General features: G+C 38.3%; 1 protein-coding gene across 1 annotated transcript; it reads right to left on the bottom strand.

The window, feature by feature from the left end:
* Nucleotides 1–659: 659 nt before the first annotated feature.
* LOC123640598 (liprin-beta-1-like) lies at nt 660–20018 on the bottom strand. The gene is given in 12 exon segments (XM_045555189.1): nt 660–746; nt 888–947; nt 1653–1758; nt 4413–4699; nt 5464–5586; nt 7404–7484; nt 11419–11547; nt 12489–12602; nt 13709–13795; nt 16400–16572; nt 16575–16604; nt 19955–20018. Coding segments are annotated over 12 exon segments (1341 nt in total).
* Nucleotides 20019–23285: the final 3267 nt, after the last annotated feature.

Here is a 23285-nt window from a genome sequence, read left to right as displayed (position 1 = left end):
AAGTTAATAGTATACTAATGTCCCTCGAGTTCTTCCTTATGAGGTAAAAGGATACAAGATCATGGCTGAGATTCTTTAACTGCACAACAATTTTGTGGTGTTTCATCAAAAGAGGAGTTTTTCCTATATAGTAATTTAGCCCCAATAATCAACATTGTTAAAATTCAGTTGTGGTGAAAGAAAGATCATTCTGACCTCTTCAGGAACCAGCTGGTATAAGAAATTTGGATCACCATACTTTTTTTAAAATGTGATCTTTTCACCACCTTCCTTAAGTCACAAAATAAATGCTCTATTTTCTCCGTACCGTATGTACACATATATTTAGAAAAATACATAAAAAGACAAGAAGAGGCAAGTAGAGGCGTGGCTGGCATTTAGTGGGTGCACTGAATACTTTTTAAAGGAATTCCATATACTGATTTTGAAAGCACATAATGTCATACTTACATAGCTGCAGTGAACCCAGATGTGACAAAATCATTCACACACTGGTTCCTGCTCCCCAAATGCTCCATACTGGGAATGCGAATGAAAAAACTGTAATAAAAGACTCATCTTAAATGCAACTCTTTATTAAATACAATATATTACAAATATTTACATTAAATAGAGGAAAAACAATTACACTCTCATTCGCAAGTGTCCAGGTGCTAGGGTCAATCATCTGAGTCTTTGTCTGTGATGTGGGCTCTGGGGGAGTGGGCAGCAAAGTCTTTAAACCTGTCATCTTCTTTTAACAGGTGCTGGAAAACAAGGAGACAGGGAGTCACACACTGAGAGCCAGGAGCTCAGAACTACACATTCTCCAAAATGCATGCAGTCCTTTGGGGTTATTCTGAAAGACATTTTTAAAATAACATTTTCAATTCATTTTACTAACTTACTGTCAGATTGTCGATGCCTTCAGAGAACACATCTATTTGTCTCACTTCTGAATCTTCCATCTGCAAAGAACAAACCACAACATGACATATTCATTTTCATAATTTCAAGGAATGTGCAGCAAGATGAACAAAACTCTAAGAAGAAATAATTCAAATGGTATTGAATGGGGTAGGAGCAACAGAGCACTTTTGATGATAATCTCCTCTCATTAGTGCTATCAGAAGCGAAAAATTAGAAGAAACATTTTACTGACATATCTAGTCTAATGACTTTGGTAACAGTACCAAAAGGAGTTCTGGTTAAGAGAGCTATATGCAGTCTCGTGAGTTTAATCTGAAAAGGTTAGGATGACCTGTCCATTTCTGACTTGTTTCAATACATAGATTTCCCTAAAACTGAGAGGGTATAAGACAGCTAAATAGCACAGGCTTTGGAACCGGCCTGACAGGTTGGAGACCTAGGGCAAGTCATGTCAGCTCTCCATGCCTCAGTTTTCTTATCTTTAAAATGAGGATAACAACACTCTCTATGTCTTAAGATTTCCATGAACATTAATATCTAGAAAGTGCTTAGGCTAGTACCTGGAATGCAGTAAGTGATCTGAAAGTACTATTATTTTATTATCTTTATTTTTAGTTATCTAAGGAGATAATCCCTGCTTAGCAGGTGCAGTGTACAAAGATCAGCAAAAGAAAATGGTCCTTACTATATTGTCTCTTTGGGTGAGGCTATGCTTATCTTGTATGTCTGTTCTGCTTCCATACAGGACTAGTGCCTGCTAAAAGAATTCTCACTCTTTTGGAGAGAAAACTTCCAGTGATGCTTAGAAGAGAAATTCCATAGCAGGCAATGGCTGGTCCCTGAGACTGTCTGTTATGGAAACCGTGACCAGGCTAATGACAGAATTTAAGAGACTCTTGCAGAGGTTCAAACCTGGCACATCTTTTAAAGGAGAAAACGATCCAAAGAGAAGGTGCTCAGGCAGACAGAGGGGCTTAAAAAAACACAAAAAAAGAATCCACTACATATTTTTGGAGGAGCTGGTAAATCCTATCTCCATAACATGTTCATTGAGAGAATATGAAGGAATGATTTCAAAGAAGAAACAATAATCTGAATTTGGTAGCATCCACAAATCCAGGTAAGTTAGGAAATATCCAGTCTCTGCTGGTCTTCCTTGAATCGTTTCTTAAGTATCTTTTCCTGATTTACAATGCTGGTCAATTATAAACCAGACAAGCTGAATCGGCACAAAGAGAAATCTTCCTCTTATATTTGACTTATCCATAGGAAAAACAGGACAACTGCAATCAGTATTTGGACCCTGATTGCAAAACAATCCAAAGCCAATGCTTTGGCTTATCATGAGTGCTGAACAACCGTACGTTCAATAGACACGGAAATTTCCTCGTGATACACATTTGACCATGAAAAGCTTAATTTTTTGTATATATTGGAGGAGGAAGTGGTACCAGAGTTGAAAGTTACCTTCTAAGACCACTGTCTTTATTTCAATGAAACCACAAAAGATTTAATGTGATACAGCAAGACCTGTTCTGGAGAAAAAGATCAAGTTGAACCAACATGAATCATTGTGCCAGTTTCAACCAATGTTGTTTGAAGACTGGATTCCCAAACAGGAAACTCATACTGAAAGAAACTCAAGTCAAATTGGAATTAACTTTAGCAAAATTATGGTTTTTCTACGGATGGTCATTGAAGAGAAGAGGGCAATAAGCCATCACTGAGTATAGGAAAGAGTAATCAAAGCACAATTCCTGTTTTCTTTTACTGAGACACACAAAGAGTGTTTCTGTTTGGGAAAAAAATGTGAAAATGAACAAAACAATTTGTTTTAAACTAGCACAAGGAGTTTCTCTGCTATCTCCAAAGAGAACATATGTCCAACGAGACAAGGAGAGTTTCCTCCTTGATAAAACCTGCGTTCAGTGTTCTGTCTGTGTGGGAGGGACTGTGTTTAAAATCTTTCTAGCCCGTTATTCTTTTAAAGGATTTGGTATCAACACTTTGTGCTTTATAGTTGCCAACCCCACCCTTTTAAGCTTAAACGTTGATAAGAGTGTATAAGTTCTTAGAGTCTTTTTTATTTTTATTTTTTAATAGAGGGGGGTCTTGTTGTGTTGCCAGGGCTGGAGTACAGTGGCACGTTCATAGCTCACTGCAGCCTCAAACTCCTGGGCTCACGTGATCCTCCTACCTCAGTCTCCTGAGTAGCTGGGACTAGAGGCGTGGACACCACAACCTAACTTTTCCATTTTTTCTAGAGACAGAGTCTGGCTATATTACTCAGGCTGGTCTTGAACTCCTGGCCTCAAGTGATCCTCTCGCCTTTGCCTCCCAAAGTGCTGGGATTACAGATATGAGCCACCATGCCCACCATACTTAATACGTAAAACATTACGTAGTGTTGATACATCTAAGAATTCTGGTAGAATTTATTTCTTTAAGTGCTTTCATAGTCTCCATCAATTACGAATGCTTATTGAACAGCTATTGTCTGCCTGACACTTAACACATACTAACTCATTTAATCTTCACAATCCCCTTTTGGAGTAGGGACTAATTACTAACTCATTTAATCTTCACAATCCCCTTTTCGAGTAGGGACTAATTACTATGATGAGAAAACTACGGCACAGAGCACGGAAGTCATTGCTCAAGGTCACCCAACTGGTAGAAAGTCATAAGGCCAGAAATCAAATCCAAGTTGTCTCATTTTAGAACCTACTCTTAACCACCATGCCATCCCATCTTTCCAAAGCTATGCTATAGAGCACTTATAATTACTGTGTATGTAGAATTCAAGTCCAAGAACTGTTCTAATACAGATGTGGTTGACACTTTAGCTCTGGCTCCTCAACTAGTTCCCATAGCCCTCACCTTCTGTATAGTTGTTCACCAACCATTGACAAATTGCACCACTCTATAGACGATGGACCCGTCCACTAGGCCCAGCATAACCAATGACTTTGTTTAACCCAATGACAGTACTACTGCAGGAGCTCATGAGGCTTTGAGGAATAGTACAGATGCAAAAGTCCATTAGTTTGGCTGTTCTTATCTGCTAGACTGTCCCAAATCTCAAGGCCAATCCAATGGGGACCCTGAAGTTGCCCCTGTGCCTCTTCTTTTGAATTCAGACTCAGACATGCCATCTGGGTTGAATGTTGTTGACAACTAACTTCTCCTACATCTGAAGAAGACACAACACACATTGCCTTATTAATACCTAAGGAGGCCTTAGACTTGCTAATCAGAACAATTTTAGCTGGCACACATATTTCAGCCTATCCTCTTTGTATGTCATTAACTTACACATACAAGTTGAAACTTTAACTGAGACCCAAATGAGTTAATGAATCCGAAATCACAACCTTCCTTCCATAAGAAAAATACAAAAGTCTTACAATTCCATACCCATTTTTAGCCAGTTTTCCAATTATTGCTACATTTGAGCCACATGTAAGACAAGGCCCAATTAACTTGCTTACTCTTTTACTTACCTTCGAAAGAGTTTCGTGATACCTCTGAATTTCTTTTTGGAATCCTGAGACGGTGGAGACGCCAAAAAGGTACTGTTCCCCCGTGAACCTTTCTTCTTAGAGGATGCAGCCCGATCTAGGTGCTCTGCTGTCTCCTTTTCTGTGTCAGCTGTTCCAAGAACAGAACAAAGACTTGATGAATTTTTAAATATGGTATGAACACAATTAGGTGTTAATTTTCTTGGTGTTACAATTGTTAAGAATCCTTCTTCTGTTGGTCTATAAATCAGTGATTTACAAAGAGCACCCTGTAAATATTAAACATGGAACACAAATGTATGTTCTACTCTACAGTTTATTGTGAGTAAAGTTAATAAACTTAAAATTGCAACTCCTTTGAAGATTAAAAGTGTGTGAAGGATTGCCATATTCTTTCCTCAAGTGATTTGAATTCATAATATTAGTAAAATTAGTCTCAACATTGCTGTGGCATTTGGTACCGTTGAACTACTTCCTACATCCTTTAAAATCATCTCCTTTAGCATCGTGTCACCATACTCTCCTTCTCCTAGATCTGTCAACTGATAGTTCCTGCTTTGCTGTAGCACTCCTGTTTTCCTCTCCTCCTCCATTCTGCTCCAAGATTCTGTTCTAAGTTCACTCTGCAGGATCTCTTGACAAGCTCACCCAACTCTAGAAGCTCAGCACTAAATAATGGCTTTACTCATTTATAAGTGGGTGGCATTAAAATGACTGGGACTCAACTTTCTCTCCAGCCTCAGTATCTTAATGTGTATATTCCCAATTCAGTGTGCCATTCTTGTGATGAGAATTTACAATTTAGTAATCTAAAAGGACCACCCAATAAAGTACAGAATTGTCCTTCCCCAGCTGCAAAAGAGGAAGGTAATGGATTCCCAGGCACAGTAAAGAGTTATGGAGAATCCCCTGCAGTCCTGGGCCTAGCTGCTTTATGGTACTCTCTCTTTGATGCTAAAATTACACATTGACTAACATCAGTTTCTTTACAGATTTTGGAGGATTTTAACAAGATAACAAATGTTAAACATACATTCTTACCTCTATCGAGAATTTCAATCTCTTTTCTTTTCATCTTGCAAACAAATTTTTTTGGTAGCCTTTTTATTTCAGATTCCTTTTCTTCCAGTTGCTCCTTTGAAGATGCCAGTTCATGCTATAAATTATAAATTCATTTTAAAATAGTAGATTATGACTAAAATTGAATATTCAGAAAGCATCTGAACTCTTTAAATCAATAATTAGATTTTACAGATGAAGCAACAATCTACAAGAATTTAGACACAAACATCAGAAATCAGGGGCAATGAGAAGCAGGAAGCAAGACTGTTAATAGAAGTCCAATGAATAATAGTCATGCTTTAATTATTTCAAGTTTCGTTGTGATCAAATTAAAAATAGATCTTTTACAGTGTAATTAAGGCCAAGAGAGCCCTAAAGATTAAATCTTATGTTAAATACTAAAAAGCAATATGTATACATATATAAGTTAATCAAGGAAGATAATCAAATTAGATATTCAGTGTCATAAAGCAAAATAAAATCCAAATTGGAAAAGACTTGCTTGACATTTACTCAGCGTTTCAAGATAGCACTCATGCTCCTTGGACAAGCAGAGAGCTTATGTAGTGGGTAAAGTAGCAAGTCATGACCAACGTTAGCCAAATCTCAGAACTAAATAATTCATCTTCATCACTAAGATGAAAGAACAGAATCTCCTAAAAACAATGGGAAAAAATACATCTAGGAAACACATTTTTAAGTCCTCTTTTTATTTTTTAACTTTGCAACTGTAAAAGATTCCTAGTCCATTGACCTATTTATTAATGTTTTAATTTCAGTTTTACTTTAGTAAAGAATTAGCTTTAGCAAATTTAACTTTTGTTGGCTGCATTTAACATGAAAAATAGAGTTATGCAATGCTAATAAGTATACCTTTATGTTCAATAACCCATTTCATTTTCAGAGGTTTCTAAAGATATTTATTACACATACTATGTGAAAACATAGCTCTCCAAAAAAGTTAGGCTGACTTACAGTAGGAGTGGACGCAAGTACAAGAAATTTTCAGTAGCACTAGCAAGAAGTACTGCCCTTTTCTCACAATACTGTTTCTAAGCAGTGATTTTTATTCACTGCTATGATATAGTAAAGTACTGTATATTTATTTACCTTCAAGTAAGTTGCTAAGGAGAAAAGCTGTCTCTGCTGTTGACATGCAAGAGAATTCTTTCATAGTTGAGCTTCTACAATTACTTTACCATGGTTGGGTCTCAGATAGTCAGAGACTGTTAGATTTAATTTATAAATTAATACTTTTACTCACCCGCTTATTATCTTTCACTATTTCATATCTTTCTGAAAACAATATTAGGGATCACACCATCCCTTTAATCAGCTTGAAATGTATTTTTCATAAACAGGTGACGCACGTACAAAACAAATGCACACACCACTAAAACCACCATCACAGCAAAAAGACACAAGACAGAAAGCAACAGGCCGTGGATCCCATGACCCAAGTCTTCTGCCCCATCAGTGACTCCCATTTTTGTTCCATCTGTTGATTTTCTCCCATTTTTGTTCTGTCTGCTGACCCACCTTGATTTTCGTGATAGAAAGTTTGGCCATTCAAGACTGGTAGAGAGACAGAGGAGTGAAAGAAAACTATAGATATTAATAGAAAAAGACAAGCTAAATAACCAAGAAAATAGCATCAGTTTAGAAAGGAGGTTAGCTGTCACTCACAGAAATGACAGGTTATGTTCTGTCACATTAGTTAAGCCTTGGTTTTTATTCAGAACAGCAGTGTTTAAATTCAAGAAGCTTCCCAGCTCCGGGGAAAACTTCATTCACTTACAAAATACCTTCTTCCTCACATACTAAGCAAAAAACCTATTTTACTTATATTACTGGTTATAGATGAGTAGTAGAACCATTTGTTTAAATCTTTTAACCAGTGAGAAAACTTACTTTGGTTGATTGAAGCTTTTTGTCATACTCAGTTCTTTCACTGACATTTAACCTCAAATCATTGACCTTCTGATTTAGCCTCTGTCCAAAAAGAAACAAGGAAGTACATTAGGAAAGTGGTAACACAGTTATCTATTCCAAAATAGCAGTTTGGAAATCTAAAGAAGTCAATGGCGCCTAGGTTAAAGTTGTATGAATTAGATGAGACAAATGGAAATGAACGTATCTCCTTAAGAACCAACACATCTTTCCATTGAAACACTGCTTTAAATCCCCAATGCCCTGCTCTAAAGTGAGGGGCTTATGAAAATAAAAGGTGACTATAATTTTGATTAAGAAAGGTAGCTTAATATCTGACTTCCTATCATCTATTAGATATTTCTAGACTAAAATTGACTACATGAACTCCGTCTTTTAAAATAAGCCATATTCTTTAGTAATGCCACTTACCTTTAGGGCTTTTTCAGTGATATATGGGTATTTATAAAAATATTTTTTATGATTTCTTCATTTGTCTACAAAAATACAGATTGCTTATCAACCCAGTCTGGGAGAATGGAGTAAAATTTGAATCCTTTAATCAGATTTTTCAACTTCAAGGTGGATGAGGGCCTACAGTTTACACATATATTCGGTATTACAATACAATTTTATATTTGGAAAATGAAAGAGAAAACAATCCTGATGTTTTCATAATACAATACAATTTGACACCTTTCCTATAGCCACTTCTTACAAAAGACTAATTGACTTGTAAAACTTGCCTAAATATTCTAAGAATTAGTCTCATATTTATGTCCAGAGCCTAGAAAGTAGGAAAAGGAAATTAGAGTGCTAAACAGTAACAACTCCTCCAAAAGAGAAGCTCAAATATTCTGTGTAGGAGGCAATTTTTTTACTATAAGCAACAACGATCCCTGTAATGGTGAATATGTTTTGCTCCTCTTTTCTTACAAGACATTTATTCCTGGGCTACTAATTCATAAACCGCATAATAGAATTATACAAGAGTGCAAAAATAAATAAATAAATAAATAAAAAACAGAACAATACTATAAAAAGTAAAACTTTGTGAACAGGGATTATTCTAAACTTCCAAGCGTAACAATTCAAGTTCACAAACACTAGGAAAGGGATGCTACAATGAAATACACTTCCCAGCAAACCCACAGGCTTCTAAATTGTGATCTCTTGTAAAGTGGGGAAAACTACTACCTACCATTATTATGTAATTACTCATTAATAATTATATTTCAAGAACAGAAAAATCTATTTTCTCCTTTTATGAATGAGGTCAAGAACTGTTTCACATGATTCAATAACATTTTATTTGTGATTCCTTATCTAACAGCTCAGAATTCAATTTTTTTAAAAAAGCCAGTTTCTCTCACTTGTTTAAATGAATCATTTTTGCATGATATGAGTCCTTAGTGATGCCCCTTCATCAATATGGGGTGTGTGGATATATATTTACACGGTGTCCCGAAGGTCTCCACACATAGGGAAAATGGGAAATCTTAGCTGTATGTTTATTTACAAAATAGCCATTACACAATTTTATAAAATTTTTCCTTTGTATGGCAACTCCATATACATATATAGTTATACTTTACCACTTTCCGAAATAGTGACAATTTGCAAAGAAAAAGCAACTGAAGAAAATGGAGTTATAAACTGGTATCCTTTTCCTATTTAAAAAAAACTACCTCATTATCTTTTGGAGCAACACTTTAAACATGAATACAGATTTCCCATCTGAAAAAAAAAAATCTTATCTGCCCATGACAACTCAAGCTGGAAAATCTGGAAATAGCACCTTCATGTGAAACTTTTAACAATAAAAGACAAATTATTTTAATTAATTTCTTATCAAAAGTTCAGTTCTTGAAAAAATAAAATCCCTGTGAAGTTTCCCTTTTCCCTTTCAGAGAACTCTCCAGAGCTCCCAAGGAACTCCATCTCTGACATGTGTGTTCTCACCAGAAGGGGGCAGTGGTGAGCGACGCTAACCATCTCCCATCTATAATAACTGAGACAGGCAAGTCCTGAATTCTCCAAGGTTTAAAGACTTTTATTCCTAATCCTTTGGAAATGCCTATACTTCTTCCTCACGGTAGTATTTTCTTAGAAATTAATATCAAAATAATCTACAATTCTAAGACAAAGTTAAATATTTTGAATTCATGAAATATCCAGGGAAATATGTTGCTTTTATTAAGGAAAGAATAACAGGAACATAATAATATTCAATTCCGTTTTAATTTGGAGGACTATTTTAATTATTTTTATATATAACATCACAAAGTTTATCAACTCTTCTATAATCTCCCAGTACATGTGTACCACATTTTACCAATAGTATTGAATTTTTATTAGAAAATGATCAGGCATTGAGTTTACTGGAAGTTTGATGACAAGATCACTTTGCATGTGATTGGGAATGCATGGGAAAGTAAGGAAGCAGTGGGGGAAAAGTTTGATACAAACGGCAGCCAAACTCAAGGGATGTAAATATCACTCTGGAGACTTACCCCTCAAAACAAAACCAAAAACATTTCGCTACCATCTTGTACCCAAGTTAAACTAACAACAGTCATCAGGCTAAGACTTCCCCCTAGACTTTGCGTGCGCACGGAGAAAGGCCACCTCTGTGCCCATCTATGTAATTTCTTCCCTGCAGCAGAGCTAGCCCCACTGCCGTGTTGCTCATCTGTTGACTGAGTTCTGCTACTCCCTCTATAGCAACTAAGGGATCAGGGAATGACAAAAAAGAGGAGAAAGAGGAAAACATCAGAGCAGATTTTTAAAGAAAGCACAAAAGCAGGAATTTTAAAACTGAGTAACTTTCTAAGTCTTATTTTAACAGCTCCTGTCTCAATCAGATGAGAAACATGCTCATATAGGTGATTGACAAAGAGCTTTAAGATTAAAACATGAACCAAGTAAGAGATTTCCTTTCGCTGGGGAGGAAGCAAGACATATACCAAGACTTCCCATTACAGCTGGATCTTTGACAGAAAATTTGATTTTGAAAATAGCAATGGAGTAAACCTTATTATCTCCAAATCCATAAAGACCTCTCATAGAGTGGATAATATAGGTAATGTGCCTGGTATCATGATGGCATACAGTCAGCATAAAATAAATGTCTGAGATAAAGATAGAGAGGAAGAATAAAGCATTTCCTCTCCTCTCTCCTTCTTGGTATCCATCTTCTAATCCAGCGTGACACCTCTTCACATTCCAACCAAAGAAAGGAAATAGAGAAAAGGAGAGAAGATGGCCCTCAGAAGGAATTGCTGCAGGTCTTTACATTTCATTTCAAATGAATAGATTTCAAAGGGATATGCTCTCTCCCCCAAAACAAACAAACTAGAAGGCCTAGATTAACAATCAAATAGGGAGAACAAACAAAAAGCTTGTTTAGCCACTAAAATGGGTACTTCAAGTTGTAGAATACACCTCAAATTAATAAAAGTATAGTAAGCCTTATTTAACAGGAATGATTTGTGTGTTGAATAGACCAAAAGTAGAAGGCTTAATTAACTGACCTCCAAAAAGTTCTGTGATTTTGATAATATAAGCATCTTCTCTATACAAATAAGCAAAATCCAATGACTTAGTAAATAATCAGGATGCCTAAATAATTACTAGTAAAACCATGTATTTAAATGCATTATTTACAAAATTAAGAAAACCGGTATGGACAAATGGATGGATGGATGGATGGATGATCCAAATATCCTAAAGTCAAAAGTATTTTTAAAGGGTAATGGAAAGATTAATATTGCATATCAAAAGTCTTAACAAAAAATTTTAAATAAAAATTGCCATTTGCATTTAGTGATCAGATGTCAATGTAATTAAAGTTTATTCTTAAAACGAAGCAGGGTGAGGGCATAGAGTAATTAACTACCTCCCCTGCACACACCTCCAAGGAATTTCAACTTTGCCATAGGACTGTGTGTGAGAGGTGGGGGTGGGAAAAGAGAGACAGACAGAGAGACAGGTTCACCTCTGTGTCCCTAGACTTGTCTTCATAATCCAATTTGACCTTCTCCATAGCCATCACTTTTAACATGTCACAAACTTCAGCCAGCAGATCCAGTCTGTCAGTACTTAAACAAGTCCTGTTCAGAAGTTCCTATTAGAATTTAAGAGATACATTGAAAATTGTTTTATTAGAAGCAGCCACATGTGAGTTTATTTCGTTTATGTTTACAAACCAGCAGCAATCAAGTAAAGGATGCAGTAAAGTATAATTACTAAATATATACAATTAAAAAATTATTAACTTTAGTTATCCTTCTTTGAGAATCAATAAACACATGTCAGTTTATTGGGGGAGTTTAGATGTTATATAGTTACATAGTTATACATGTTATATAGATACACACACATATATAAACCTTATATGTTCTTAAGCCTGATGATAACATTGATGATGATGATGGTGACATTGTGTTTACTATGTGCCAGGTATTGTTGTGACTATAGTCTTTTAATCCTCCTGGCAATCTTATGAGGTAGAAATTCCTATTATCTTTATTCAAAAGATGAGGAAACTGAGAAACAGAAAGGTTAGGAATTTTCCAAATGTTATACAGCAAGGACATGGCAGACCAGGAATTCAGACCTGAGCGTTTTGCTCCAGTGTGTACATTATCTGCTATATTACAGAGCCTCTCATATGTGAGCACCGGGTGTGTGGGCGCATGTATGTATACATTACCAGTTTTTTCCTCAATAACAAAAGTCATATGTGGTACTTTTTTCTTAATCATAAAATATATGCTCTTGGATGAGAGTTAGAAAACCACCTGAATGCCAAAAAAAAAAAAAAAAAGAAAAAAATTAAAATAACCTAAAATCCTATTAATATTTTATTCCAGATTCTAATTACATAAATATTTTATATTGTGTGTGTGTTTTGAGACTCTTCTATTCTAGGTTTTTGCACAAAGTGTGCTGGTCTAAGTCAATCTCCAAATTTACTGCTGCATCACAGCAAACACAACATAGAAATGTAGCATCTCAAATAACTCAGCGGGAATAACCCACCCTGTTCCTGGCTTCTGCACAAGCCTGCGGCAGCATTTCTTCTGTGGCATTCAACTTCTCTCTGTGCTCTTGGACACAAGACTCTAAGTCTCTAATCTTCTCTCGCTGAGCCTCCAGCTGGTCTGTTAACACACTTATCTGTATTTGGAGTAAAATACAGCAACGAGTTAGAAAGAATGTGGGTCCTATTGCATACTTTATTTCTCTAAATGGAACAAGCACTGCAATGATCCCACCACTCAGATGGTTGTAAAGAAAAATAATCTGAAAATTAACAAGGCGACAGTGGTCCTTCACATTCCTATTTATATGTAGCTTTTTGATTTAAAGAGTCCTATACAATTTCGGAGAAAGTTAGCATTGATTACGGATGTACAGTGCTTTATACGTTAAGACCATTTCAACCATTTATGAGAGAGAGTGTGTGCATACTAATTATCTTTCTGGGGGCAGGGGACGACAGTATTAGAGGTTCAGAGAGGAAATGAAGTTAATGTTTGAAAGAGAAATTATCAAGGACTATTCCAATTTGGATACTTCAAGAAGAATGAGGAAAAGAAACCAGAAAATTCAAATTCCATAAGATCTTTCAAGATGATTCAGATCAGAACTCAACACATTCAAAGGCCTGTGAGGATCTAGTGATTGGGTGACTCCTTCAACCTCAGTGCTTACTGCAAACCTCTGAGTTTTTCCTTAGTCATCACCAGCCTAGTAAATATGCTTCAATTCATTTAGCTCAAAATACAAAAGACAAATAACTGCCAAACATTTTAAAACATTATGAAGAAACAAACTCAAATTCAGCCCACAAGCAAAATCCACTCACTGTTGTGTTTTGTCTGGCCCATGGTATCATTTGAAAAAATTAAAAAATTAAAAGTCTATATCCAGATTCAGAAATATATACTAATGTTCAGAATTTTATACTATAGATATTCCTATGTCTGAAATCCTGCTATATATTGAAAATCAGATCAGATGACAGATGAGATCAGAAAGTCACATCAGATGACACTGGGCCTCTATTCAGACTGGCCCTGGAGGAGCTGAGGCTGAGTCAGGGCGGCTCCCTCTAGACTGCGTCCACACGCCCTTGGGCTGCCCCAGGCCTCACCATTCCCTGCCGCACTTGCTGCCGTGACCAGTCTGGGGGCTGTAAGCATTTGAATTTGCCATCCCAATTGAAAATAGTCTTTATAGGTATGTTGTGAGGAAAAGATCAACACTTTAAAATCACTTGCCTGACCAACGAAGGATTCGTTCTCATTTTCTAAACGTGCCAGCCTTTCCTGATACGCGTCTCCGTTCCCAGGAAGGCGTCCATTCGTCTGGAAAAGGAAATAATACGGGTGAGGCTGACCCTCCCTAAGATCCATGTATTGTGGGCAAATGAAAATTGCATGTTTTTAATCCAAGGAGCCTGAACTGAATTCAGCACAGCTGTCATTGCCAAACAGAAATTAGGAGAATGGAATTCGGTTCATTTACCTCAAAATAGGTAAGACAGGCACATGAAGCATTTAGGCATGTTTTCGCCAAACTACACAACAATTTCTGACCAAGGAGAGAATAATGACCCCAAAGCAACAGCGGCTGGTAATATTCTTCCCTGACAGTAGACACACGCCCAGGAGCAGGCAAAGTTTTGGGAGTGTGCGGTGCACACCCACAACTGTTGAAGCCCTTCTCTCTGTCCCAGAAAGCTCAAACCCTCAGTCCACAAATGACGTCCCTGGTAGCGCTGACCAGCCACACTTATCAGCATTTTATCCCTTTCTGTCTTAAACTCATTAACTTCTTGTGAGTTTGCTTGTCTGTACAATGTCATGTTCAGCTCCTGGGCAGAGCCTGTAAATTGTCTTGTGCCCTCCCTAGCACCTGGCTCATCTGCATATATTGATGCTCACTCTTTCTTCCCCTCCCTCCTGGCCCCGCTTTTAAATATGATTTGGGTATATTTATGCGTGGTATAAATGCCACAGGAAATATAGATTGAGAAAGAAAGTATAGATTTTTTCTTTTCTCTGCTGTCATATGCAAGTCATGAAAGACACATTAAAAAACATCATTTGGAAACATGTAGTAGTTTATGTGACTTTTAATAGCTTTTAAATGGTTCATAACCATAAAATATATGATCCCAATAGATTTCCTGATTCCTTATTCAAATACAATAGGAATAAAAGCCAGTTGGAATGAAAAATAGTTAAATGGGGCCATCTAGAGTTCAATTTAAAAAGCAACCAAGGCCGGATGTAATCCTAGCACTCTGGGATGTCCAGGCAGAAAGATTGCTTGAGGTTGGGAGTTCAAGACCAGCCTAAGCGAAAAAATAGAAAAAAGTAGTTGGGTGTGGTGCTTGCCTGTAGTCCCAGCTACTCAAGAAGCTGAGGCAGGAGAATTGCTGGCGCCCAGGCCCTGTGGCCAGTTTACCTGGCATGTTTGAGAATCAGTGAAGCAGCCAAAGTGCCTTGAGTGGATTGAAAAGGGGGAAGCATTGTAATGAGAGGTGAGGTCCGAGAGTCACGGGGAACCAATCCCATAAGGCCTTGCATCCCACAGTAAGCACTTTGGATATTACTCTGAATGAGGTTTGGCGCCATTGATGATTTCTGAAAAAATGTCAACAGTTTAATCACAGGTACTCTCTTAAGTTATTACCGTCACTGGAGGCCTTTGGATGTGGGTTAGGGGAACAGGTTCCTCTAACAATAGTAAATTTCTTTCTCACTACATGCTAAATATTCAGAAAAACATGCAGTAAAAAAGGGTGAGATAGGATGTAAAATGGGCTAAGGAAACATCTAAGTTCAGAGCAGGAGGCCATCCCCAAAGAAATCAGCAAACCTGGACCCTTAAATCTCTGGAGGAGAAATTTGCAGAGTAAACATAATGTATAATAGCAAGCTATCCTATATTTTAAAAAGTAAAATATCTCCGGTTGTGAAGGTGGTATGGCTGTACCAGCATAAAAAGATGGATGGTACTATCTGCACTCGGAAGTGGAGAGGTAAATTGGGTGGGAACATAAGAACTTAGCATGGGACTGGTTGGGAGCACCAGTATTTGTGCCACATCACATGCAAACAGGTTGTACGATCAAGGTTCCCAAAGCAAGTGGCTTCATTTCTATCACAGATCCAAAATCAGAATCGATTCTTTCATACCATGTTCATTAGTTTTTATATAAACACAATCAACTCACAAGCATATTAGTGCATCTTACTGAAAATTGAGTGTCCTTTAAACACTTACAAAATAATATCATTCCTACCCTTCCCTTCGAATCTGTTTTTGTGATATTCTTTAGATTTTATGTGATCATCACATATTAAAACCGTGGTATTTACCACTGTGACCAGAGAAAGGGCAGTTCTTCCATGCCATCAATTTGGGGGAAGAATGCCTAGAAAGAGGCCTTGTTGTTCAGTGAGTAACACTCAACTCAGTTTAATTCAAGAACTAGAATTGAAATGATTGCCACAAACCACTAGATGGCACTTCCTAGCAAGCACTGCCACAAGCCTCTGCTGCTTTCTCAAGTGTCCATTCATTACCCTTTCCATGCAGAATCGCCATCAGGTGCTTTAGAGTGAACTTCCCAATATTACTGAGAAAACGTCTGTTATGTGCAAGGTTCTTTCTCGTACAGGACTATTTGTGGTGAGCCACTGTAGGTCATTCAGGCACAGTCTAAAAGCCATTTTGATGGGCAAAATCAGGTGACCTGTCAGCAATCATAAAGTGCAGACTAACAGCACTTTTTAAACAGTTATCCTTAGAGTCAAAATGAAATTGGAATCTCTTAAGAGACAAAATCAGAGTAAATCTCTTGCCTTACAATTTTTTTTTTTCTTTTGTAGTCACCTATGCTATATTCTGAATTTTGGAATAAGCAACAAAAGATTCACAACACAGCCTGTAACATCTACCATTGGACTCTGAAGCCATTCAACGAGCACTTCTGCTGTTGAGTCTGGGATCTGGCATCTCAGGCCTTCCTTCTCCTCTGTTTCCATCCCCTCTAACAGTCCACGCAGGTCTTCCACAAGGTGCAGAGCTCGCAAGCTTCCTGTGAACAGAGAAGTGGAAGACTGGCAATCAGAAACCCATTGGAATATTCCAGAGCCTTAGAATCTAGGTTAAAGGAAAATCACAGAGAGAGACAATGGGATTTACATTAGATAAAATACCAGAGCTGAAGGCGATAAACCAGTCTAAGCACACTGAGGAATAATCAAAACAAGGAACAAGAAAACAATAATTCAATCATGTAAATCTCTATAAGTCAAAGCCATTTGGTGCAAAAACAAAAACCATATAATTGGTGGTAAATATCAATGGTCCAATACCTAGCAAGGCGGCCAACTGTGTAGCACAGACAGATAAAGAGCCTGGTGGGCTTTGGTGTGAGGTGTGCTGGCCTCACGGTAACCATGGATAAGGTGGCAGATGAGGCCAAGTGGAACCATGCATATACAGACCATAAAATCTTCAAAAATCCCTGAAAAGGATTTATACTGAAGTAGAAGCTGCATAGCACAACTTCAAAGGCATGAAGGCCACCTTCCACTTAACTTACGGGAATTACATGTGTGTATTTCTGTATGTATGTGTGAAGCACGTGTGTCTAAACATTTCCCCTATGTTTTCATTTGCAGCCCAGCATCAAATGCTCTTGTTAATATTAGCCTTAAAAAATAGTTTTACATGCTGGGCACAGTGGCTCACACCTGTCATCCCAGCACTTTGGGAAAGAGGATTGCTTGAGCCCAGTGGTTCAAGACTAGCCTGGGCAACAGAGTGAGACCCCCGTCTCTATAAAATATAGAAAAATTAGATGGGCATGGTGGCTCACGCCTGTAGCCCCAGTTACTCGGGAGGCTGAAGCAGGAGGAGGGCTTGAGCCCAGGAGTTTGAGGTCACAGTGAGCTATGATGATGCCACTGCACTCTAGCTTGGGTAACACAGGGAAACTCTGTTTCAAAAAAAAAAAGTTTTACAGCCACTTTTGTTTGTATGACTTAAAGGAGAAAACATTCCTCTACTTTTAAATTCATATGACTGACCCACAACCCATTATGAAAACTCTATCGCTTTGATTTTTATTTTCTGGTCCCTCAGATATACATACTACATTTGTACTAACCAATCAGTCCTGTGATGGTCAGGTGATCACCTCACATGTTTGAAGGGCTGCAATTGGATGATGCACACAAACCAATGCCTGCGTTCTCTCCCCAGTTGGCCATCGGGCTTGATCAATTGTGACCACGGAAACAGAAATTCTTTCAGCTAGTCCATTCTACTGAACTTCCTAATACTGGACCAAATGATTTAGACCAGTATCTGCCAAACTCTAATCATGGTCACTGTTGACACGCTAGGCACAGTGCTAGCTGCATCACAACCCTCTGAATCAATCCCCTAGGAGCCCCGTAGGCTGACATGAGAACCCAGAAAAATACCAGCTGAAAAGGGTATGTCAGGGGGAGGGAAGAACACAAGAGCATTAAAACCCAGGGAGTCTCCGGTGTTCTCTTCGGGCAGTTTTGAGCACTAGCATCACCTGATGATATTATTAAAAATATATGTGTCCGTGACAGCCCCTTCTGTTAAATTGCCTTCACAAAACAGGAGGTTAAATTGAAGTAGGGTGTCCAGCACATAGAAGTATAACAACCTATGGCATGCCACCTCCCCCAGGAGAAAAAGAACCTTCTGAACGGGACTTAGAACAACCAAACAGAATAAGGTTAAATTTATGACCAGAGAATATAAGCAGGCGGGGCCAGCACAACTAGAATCCAGCAGGAGTAGAGCTCAACTGCATTCTGACCTTGACCATTGCGGGGTGACAACCCCACCTACTGGTACATATTCATCCCTCTCCTCCTTATAATGGTTCCTAAATACATAAAAGCTCCTCTCTTCAGACAAAAACTGTAATGTGACATGAGACCTCAGGTAGCCAGCATGCCTGGAGACCTCAAAGGTTCACTTGCTAGTCAGTCCCCTCTGCCTCGGTGCGAGACAAAGCTGTGCTGGTTTACTGCCTTTGCTCTGCTTTCACGATAGACACCTGCTGAAGATCCTTGACAAGGGAGTCATGTGATGAGATCCGTGTTTTAGAAAAGAGACTCTGGTGGTGTCGAGAAGGATGGACTAGAGCAGGAAAGCAAGAGTCTCAGGGGCGTCACGTGGAAAGGTTACGTGGCCATAGAACAATAATGGTAGGACAGACAGGACAGATTTTAGAGAGGGTAAAAAGAAAAGGCAGAATCTGGGAGGAGGCAGAATTTGCAGAACTTGATTAACTAAATGGGGAACATGAGGGACAAAATGTCTAAAATGATTTAAATTTCTGGCTTAGGAAAGTGTGGATGGAGTGTTACGAAATGAACTCAGAAAAAGACTATTAGAGGAACTTCCAAGGAAAGACAGTGAATGAGCTCAGTGCTTTAAATGATAACACTGATGTACTTATAGGACATTTCAGGGAGATATCTGGTTGTCAGTTAGAAATAGGGACTGGAAGCTTAGCAAAGTATTGGGATAGTAAATAGATGTAAATTGAACAAGCCAGGCTCAGTGGTGCACACCTGTAGTCCTAGCCACTCGGGAAGCTGGGGCCCAAGGATCGCTTGAGCACAGGAGCTGGAGGCTGCAGTGAGCTATGATCGCACCTATGAACAGCCATTGCACTCCAGCTTGGGCAACACAGCAAGACCCTGTCCCTAAAGAATAACAAAATAAGTGTGAGAGTCATTGGTGGAAAGTGAACGTCGATTCAAGGGAAGAGATGAGAAGGTTCATGGATATTGGATTGTGAAGCGTCCCTCAAAGTGTGGTCCACAGGCCATCTACACCAGAATCACCTGAAGTGCAGATACTTTACCCTTGACCCAAGACCTAGGATGGGAGTGGAATTTTTGATATTTTAAAATTAAGTTTGAGAATAATTCTGCCAGATAATTGATAACAAAAACAAGGAGAAAATGAAGAAATGAAACCATGGGAACCCAAAGGCATTGTAGAGAGCCAAGAAATGAAAGTAAGAAAGTGAAAAGGTAATAAGAGACTTGTAATGAAAAAGCCAAGCAAGCAGAGTAAATGTCATGATTCTGTCTTTTTTTGTTTTTTTTTTTTTTGCTCTGTTGCATGGGCTAGAGTGCCGTGACATCAGCCTAGCTCACAGTAACCTCAAACTCCTGGGCTTAAGCAATCCTTCTGCCTCAGCCTCCCAAGTAGCTGGGACTACAGGCATGTGCCACCATGCCCAGCTAATTTTTTCTATATATTTTTAATTGTCCAGATAATTTCTTTCTATTATTTAGTAGAGAGGGGGTCTCGCTCTTGCTCAGGCTGGCCTGAAACTCCTGACCGCGAGTTTTCCTCCCACCTCGGCCTCCCAGTGCTGTGATTGGATTACAGGCGAGAGCCACCATGCCCAGCAATGATTCCATCTTTCAGAGGATGCAGATTACCTGCTCCGATGCCATTCATCTTCTCTGGTGCCAAAGCCAACATGTCACTTTCATCACTCATCATCTTCTTATATGTCAAGCGCAAATTCCAACCCAGACCTGAAAAAAATAATGATGTTGTCATTGTATCCTTTAAATGACACAAGCTTGCACATGGGTTTGCTAATTCAGCTTCCAATTAGAACTACACTTCGCAGTAAAATATGGAAACAGAACTTCAGAAGTAGTGGAGCTGAATCAACCTAACCATTTAGTAAGCTGTGGCCAATCATCTGTAGCACAAGACCACATGCCATACCTGTGCCAGGTAATAAAGAAGATTCAGTACTTGCCCTCAGGGTCCTTTACATCCAGTGGAATGGTCTCCGTGCTCTATCTACTCCAGAGCTCTAGGACTCTGTGAAGCGCACCCGGCATGACTGTGGAAGCTTGCTGGGGGCATGACAGGTGCTGGCTCATTCCTCCCTGTACCAACCCCACCAATCTCTGCTCTCTTGCTTGCTTTTTTCTTTCTGTATAAGGGTTTGCTTTAAGAATTTTCTAATAAAAGGATTCACTAACATATATGCTAAACACACAGACACACACAAACCCCTAGTGGTATTTTGTAATGTAATTTTACCTATCAGTTGAGTGCCCATAGTGATTCTTACACTTTTATATAAGTTATCCATAATCCTTAATAATGATAACAAACCTACAAAATGGATACATTCAACTCCTAATAATGTCTATACCAGGTTGTCAACAAAACCACATATGCTTTGGAGTACTGAATAGGAAAGAATGGTACATTAATGAACTTGTTTGGCTCTTTTACATCTTAGAGCATCAACTAGATTTTGTTTTCATTTCAATAATATTCTGGTAACCCATAGCTTCTAGGAAAGAAGGAATGGGGGCAGTGGAGAAGAAAAGAAGAGGAGAGTAAATATGTGGAATTGTCTTGAAAGCTGGCTTTTACCATAGCTATGTGTTGAGTGACTTGGGCGGGACTACCAAATGACCAGTACATTCAGAATTTTCCATATTTTACTATATCTGGTAGGACTAGTGCTCCAAAGTGACATGGATAAGTTCATACATTTACTCATACACATAAACATATATACAGTCAGCCCTTTCACATCCATGGTTTTCCTATCTGTGGATTCAACCAACCACAAATTGAAAATATTCCCCAAAACAACTAATTAAAAATAAAAATACAACAATAAAAATGATACAAATTAAAAACAATACATCAGAACAGCTATTTATGTAGCCCTTACATTGTATTAGGTAGTATAAGTAATACAAAGATGATTTAAAACATACAGGAGGATGTGCATAGGTTATATGCAAATGCTATGCCAATTTTTGTAAGGAATGTGAGCACCCACAGATTTTGGTATCTGCAGAGAAGTCCTGGGGTCAATCCCCACAGATACCGAGGGACAACTGTACTTCAGTCAAAGAATATTCCTCATTTACCTACCATGTACCAGAAACCATGTGCCAGAAACTAATTTAGGCATTGAGGAGCTTTCATTCCACCTACCATCTCCAATTCTGTATTTGCTTCCAATAAAGTCCATCTCATGGACCCCTTTAAGGGAGACCATCTGCCAGAGACATATTTTTTTCCGAGCTAAGTACAGCATCTGCCTTATTTTCAAGTGACAAACCTAAACTTCAATATTCTAAGTGATTGGGGTATACATTCTACTTAATGGGATCTTTGAGCTTAAAAACAAGGCTGGGGAATAATAAGATACTTCTTAGTTTTTAAATTGTTGCTGTTTAGGGCATCTGTACTGAATGTCTTTGAATTATCTTCATCTCAGGATGGTTCAATTCCTAACCTCTGTTAAACAGTAATAAAGTGTTAAAATTTTATTTTCCCCTACGAAACTCCTTGCTGTGTCTTGATTTAGCTGTACCAAGCATGGCTAGGGAAACCAAGTTGGCTCCACTTCAAATGCTTGCTAGCTAATCGTCACTGGGCACTTAATGTTACTCAAGAATCCTTTTATTTATCATTAGTTCCCTCCCTTTCACAGTTCTCATAATGACGGTGTCTAAAAATTCCTGTAATACTCTCCCCTAACCTTTTCCTTCTTCTCCTACCCTTAATCTCAGCACAATACTCCCATCCCACCATACAGAGAATACCAGAGCCAATCCTGGGGACTCTCCCTTATCTAAAGTTCCCACATGAACTCATTTGCCTATTCTTGGCCTATAGCCTTCTGTCACGGGAAGACTCTCCAGCCGTACATTCTTGATCTCATCCCAAGCTTTCAAACAATTACTCACTTACACTTCTATACCTTCAATCTTTTCCATTCCTCTGTTTCCTTCTGCTCAACCATTAAATTTTGAAAATCTTCCAGACCTAAAAATCCCATCCAAAAGCAAAGACACAAAACACACTCTCAACCACTTACCTTCACCCTTCCTAAGTTACAGATCTGCTCTGATGCCTCACAAGTACTCCTTCAAAATGGATGGTGCAGCATTCTGCTCCCCCTCCCCCACCAACTGCCGCTCCACAGCCCACTCCAACATGGCTGCCACCTCAGCACCACCCAAAACATGCCATCGAAGATCATCAGTACTTGAAGTGGTCACATGCCTATGAAGTGGCAGAGGACGTTTTCAAACAAAACAAAAAAAAACCTATAAGCAATCTAAGTGTTCATGAAAGGGGTTCTCAATATGTACTGGTGAAACTGAATTCTGAAAACTGGGGAACAAGGTGCAGAAAAAAAACCGATATTAAAAAACATTGCTTTCTTATCCTATATATTGGGCTTAAAAGCAATAGAGATAGGATATAAAAAGGAAAGGAGGAGGAAAATGAGGGGAGAAGATAGGGAAAAGGAGTGAGAATGAAAAAAAGAGAATAGTAATAACTAAGTTATTTAGGTCATTAAACATGAAATGTCCCATTGCAAATCAAAAGTTTAGTTTACTATATCTCAAACAAGAAGCCGTACAATTATTGACAGTATGGCCTAAATTATCAACAGAGTTTTTCCATCTTAATTTTAGCTTGTTTATGCCAACAGAAAAGAAGTCTGGAGAGCAAGTGACGATGAAATCCCAAAAGGTGTTTTCCACAGCTCGTTGAGAATTGAAGATATTTCCTTGCAAGAAGTGGTCCAAAGGCTGGAAGAAGTGGTATTCAGTTGGTGCAATGTCTGATGAATATGGTGGATGACAGAGTTTCAAATCCAGCCTCTGTAGGTTTGTACAGGCAGCCTTGTTTGTACAATGTGGAGTCAAGCGTTGTCTTGCAAGAGGATTGGCCTGTCTCTATTGACCAATCTCAGCTACTTAATCTGAA

Source organism: Lemur catta, chromosome 6 (genome assembly GCF_020740605.2).
Source record: "Lemur catta isolate mLemCat1 chromosome 6, mLemCat1.pri, whole genome shotgun sequence".
NCBI lineage: Eukaryota > Metazoa > Chordata > Mammalia > Primates > Lemuridae > Lemur > Lemur catta.
Note: the sequence above shows the minus strand (reverse complement) of the source record. Positions and strands in the feature narration are given on the sequence as shown.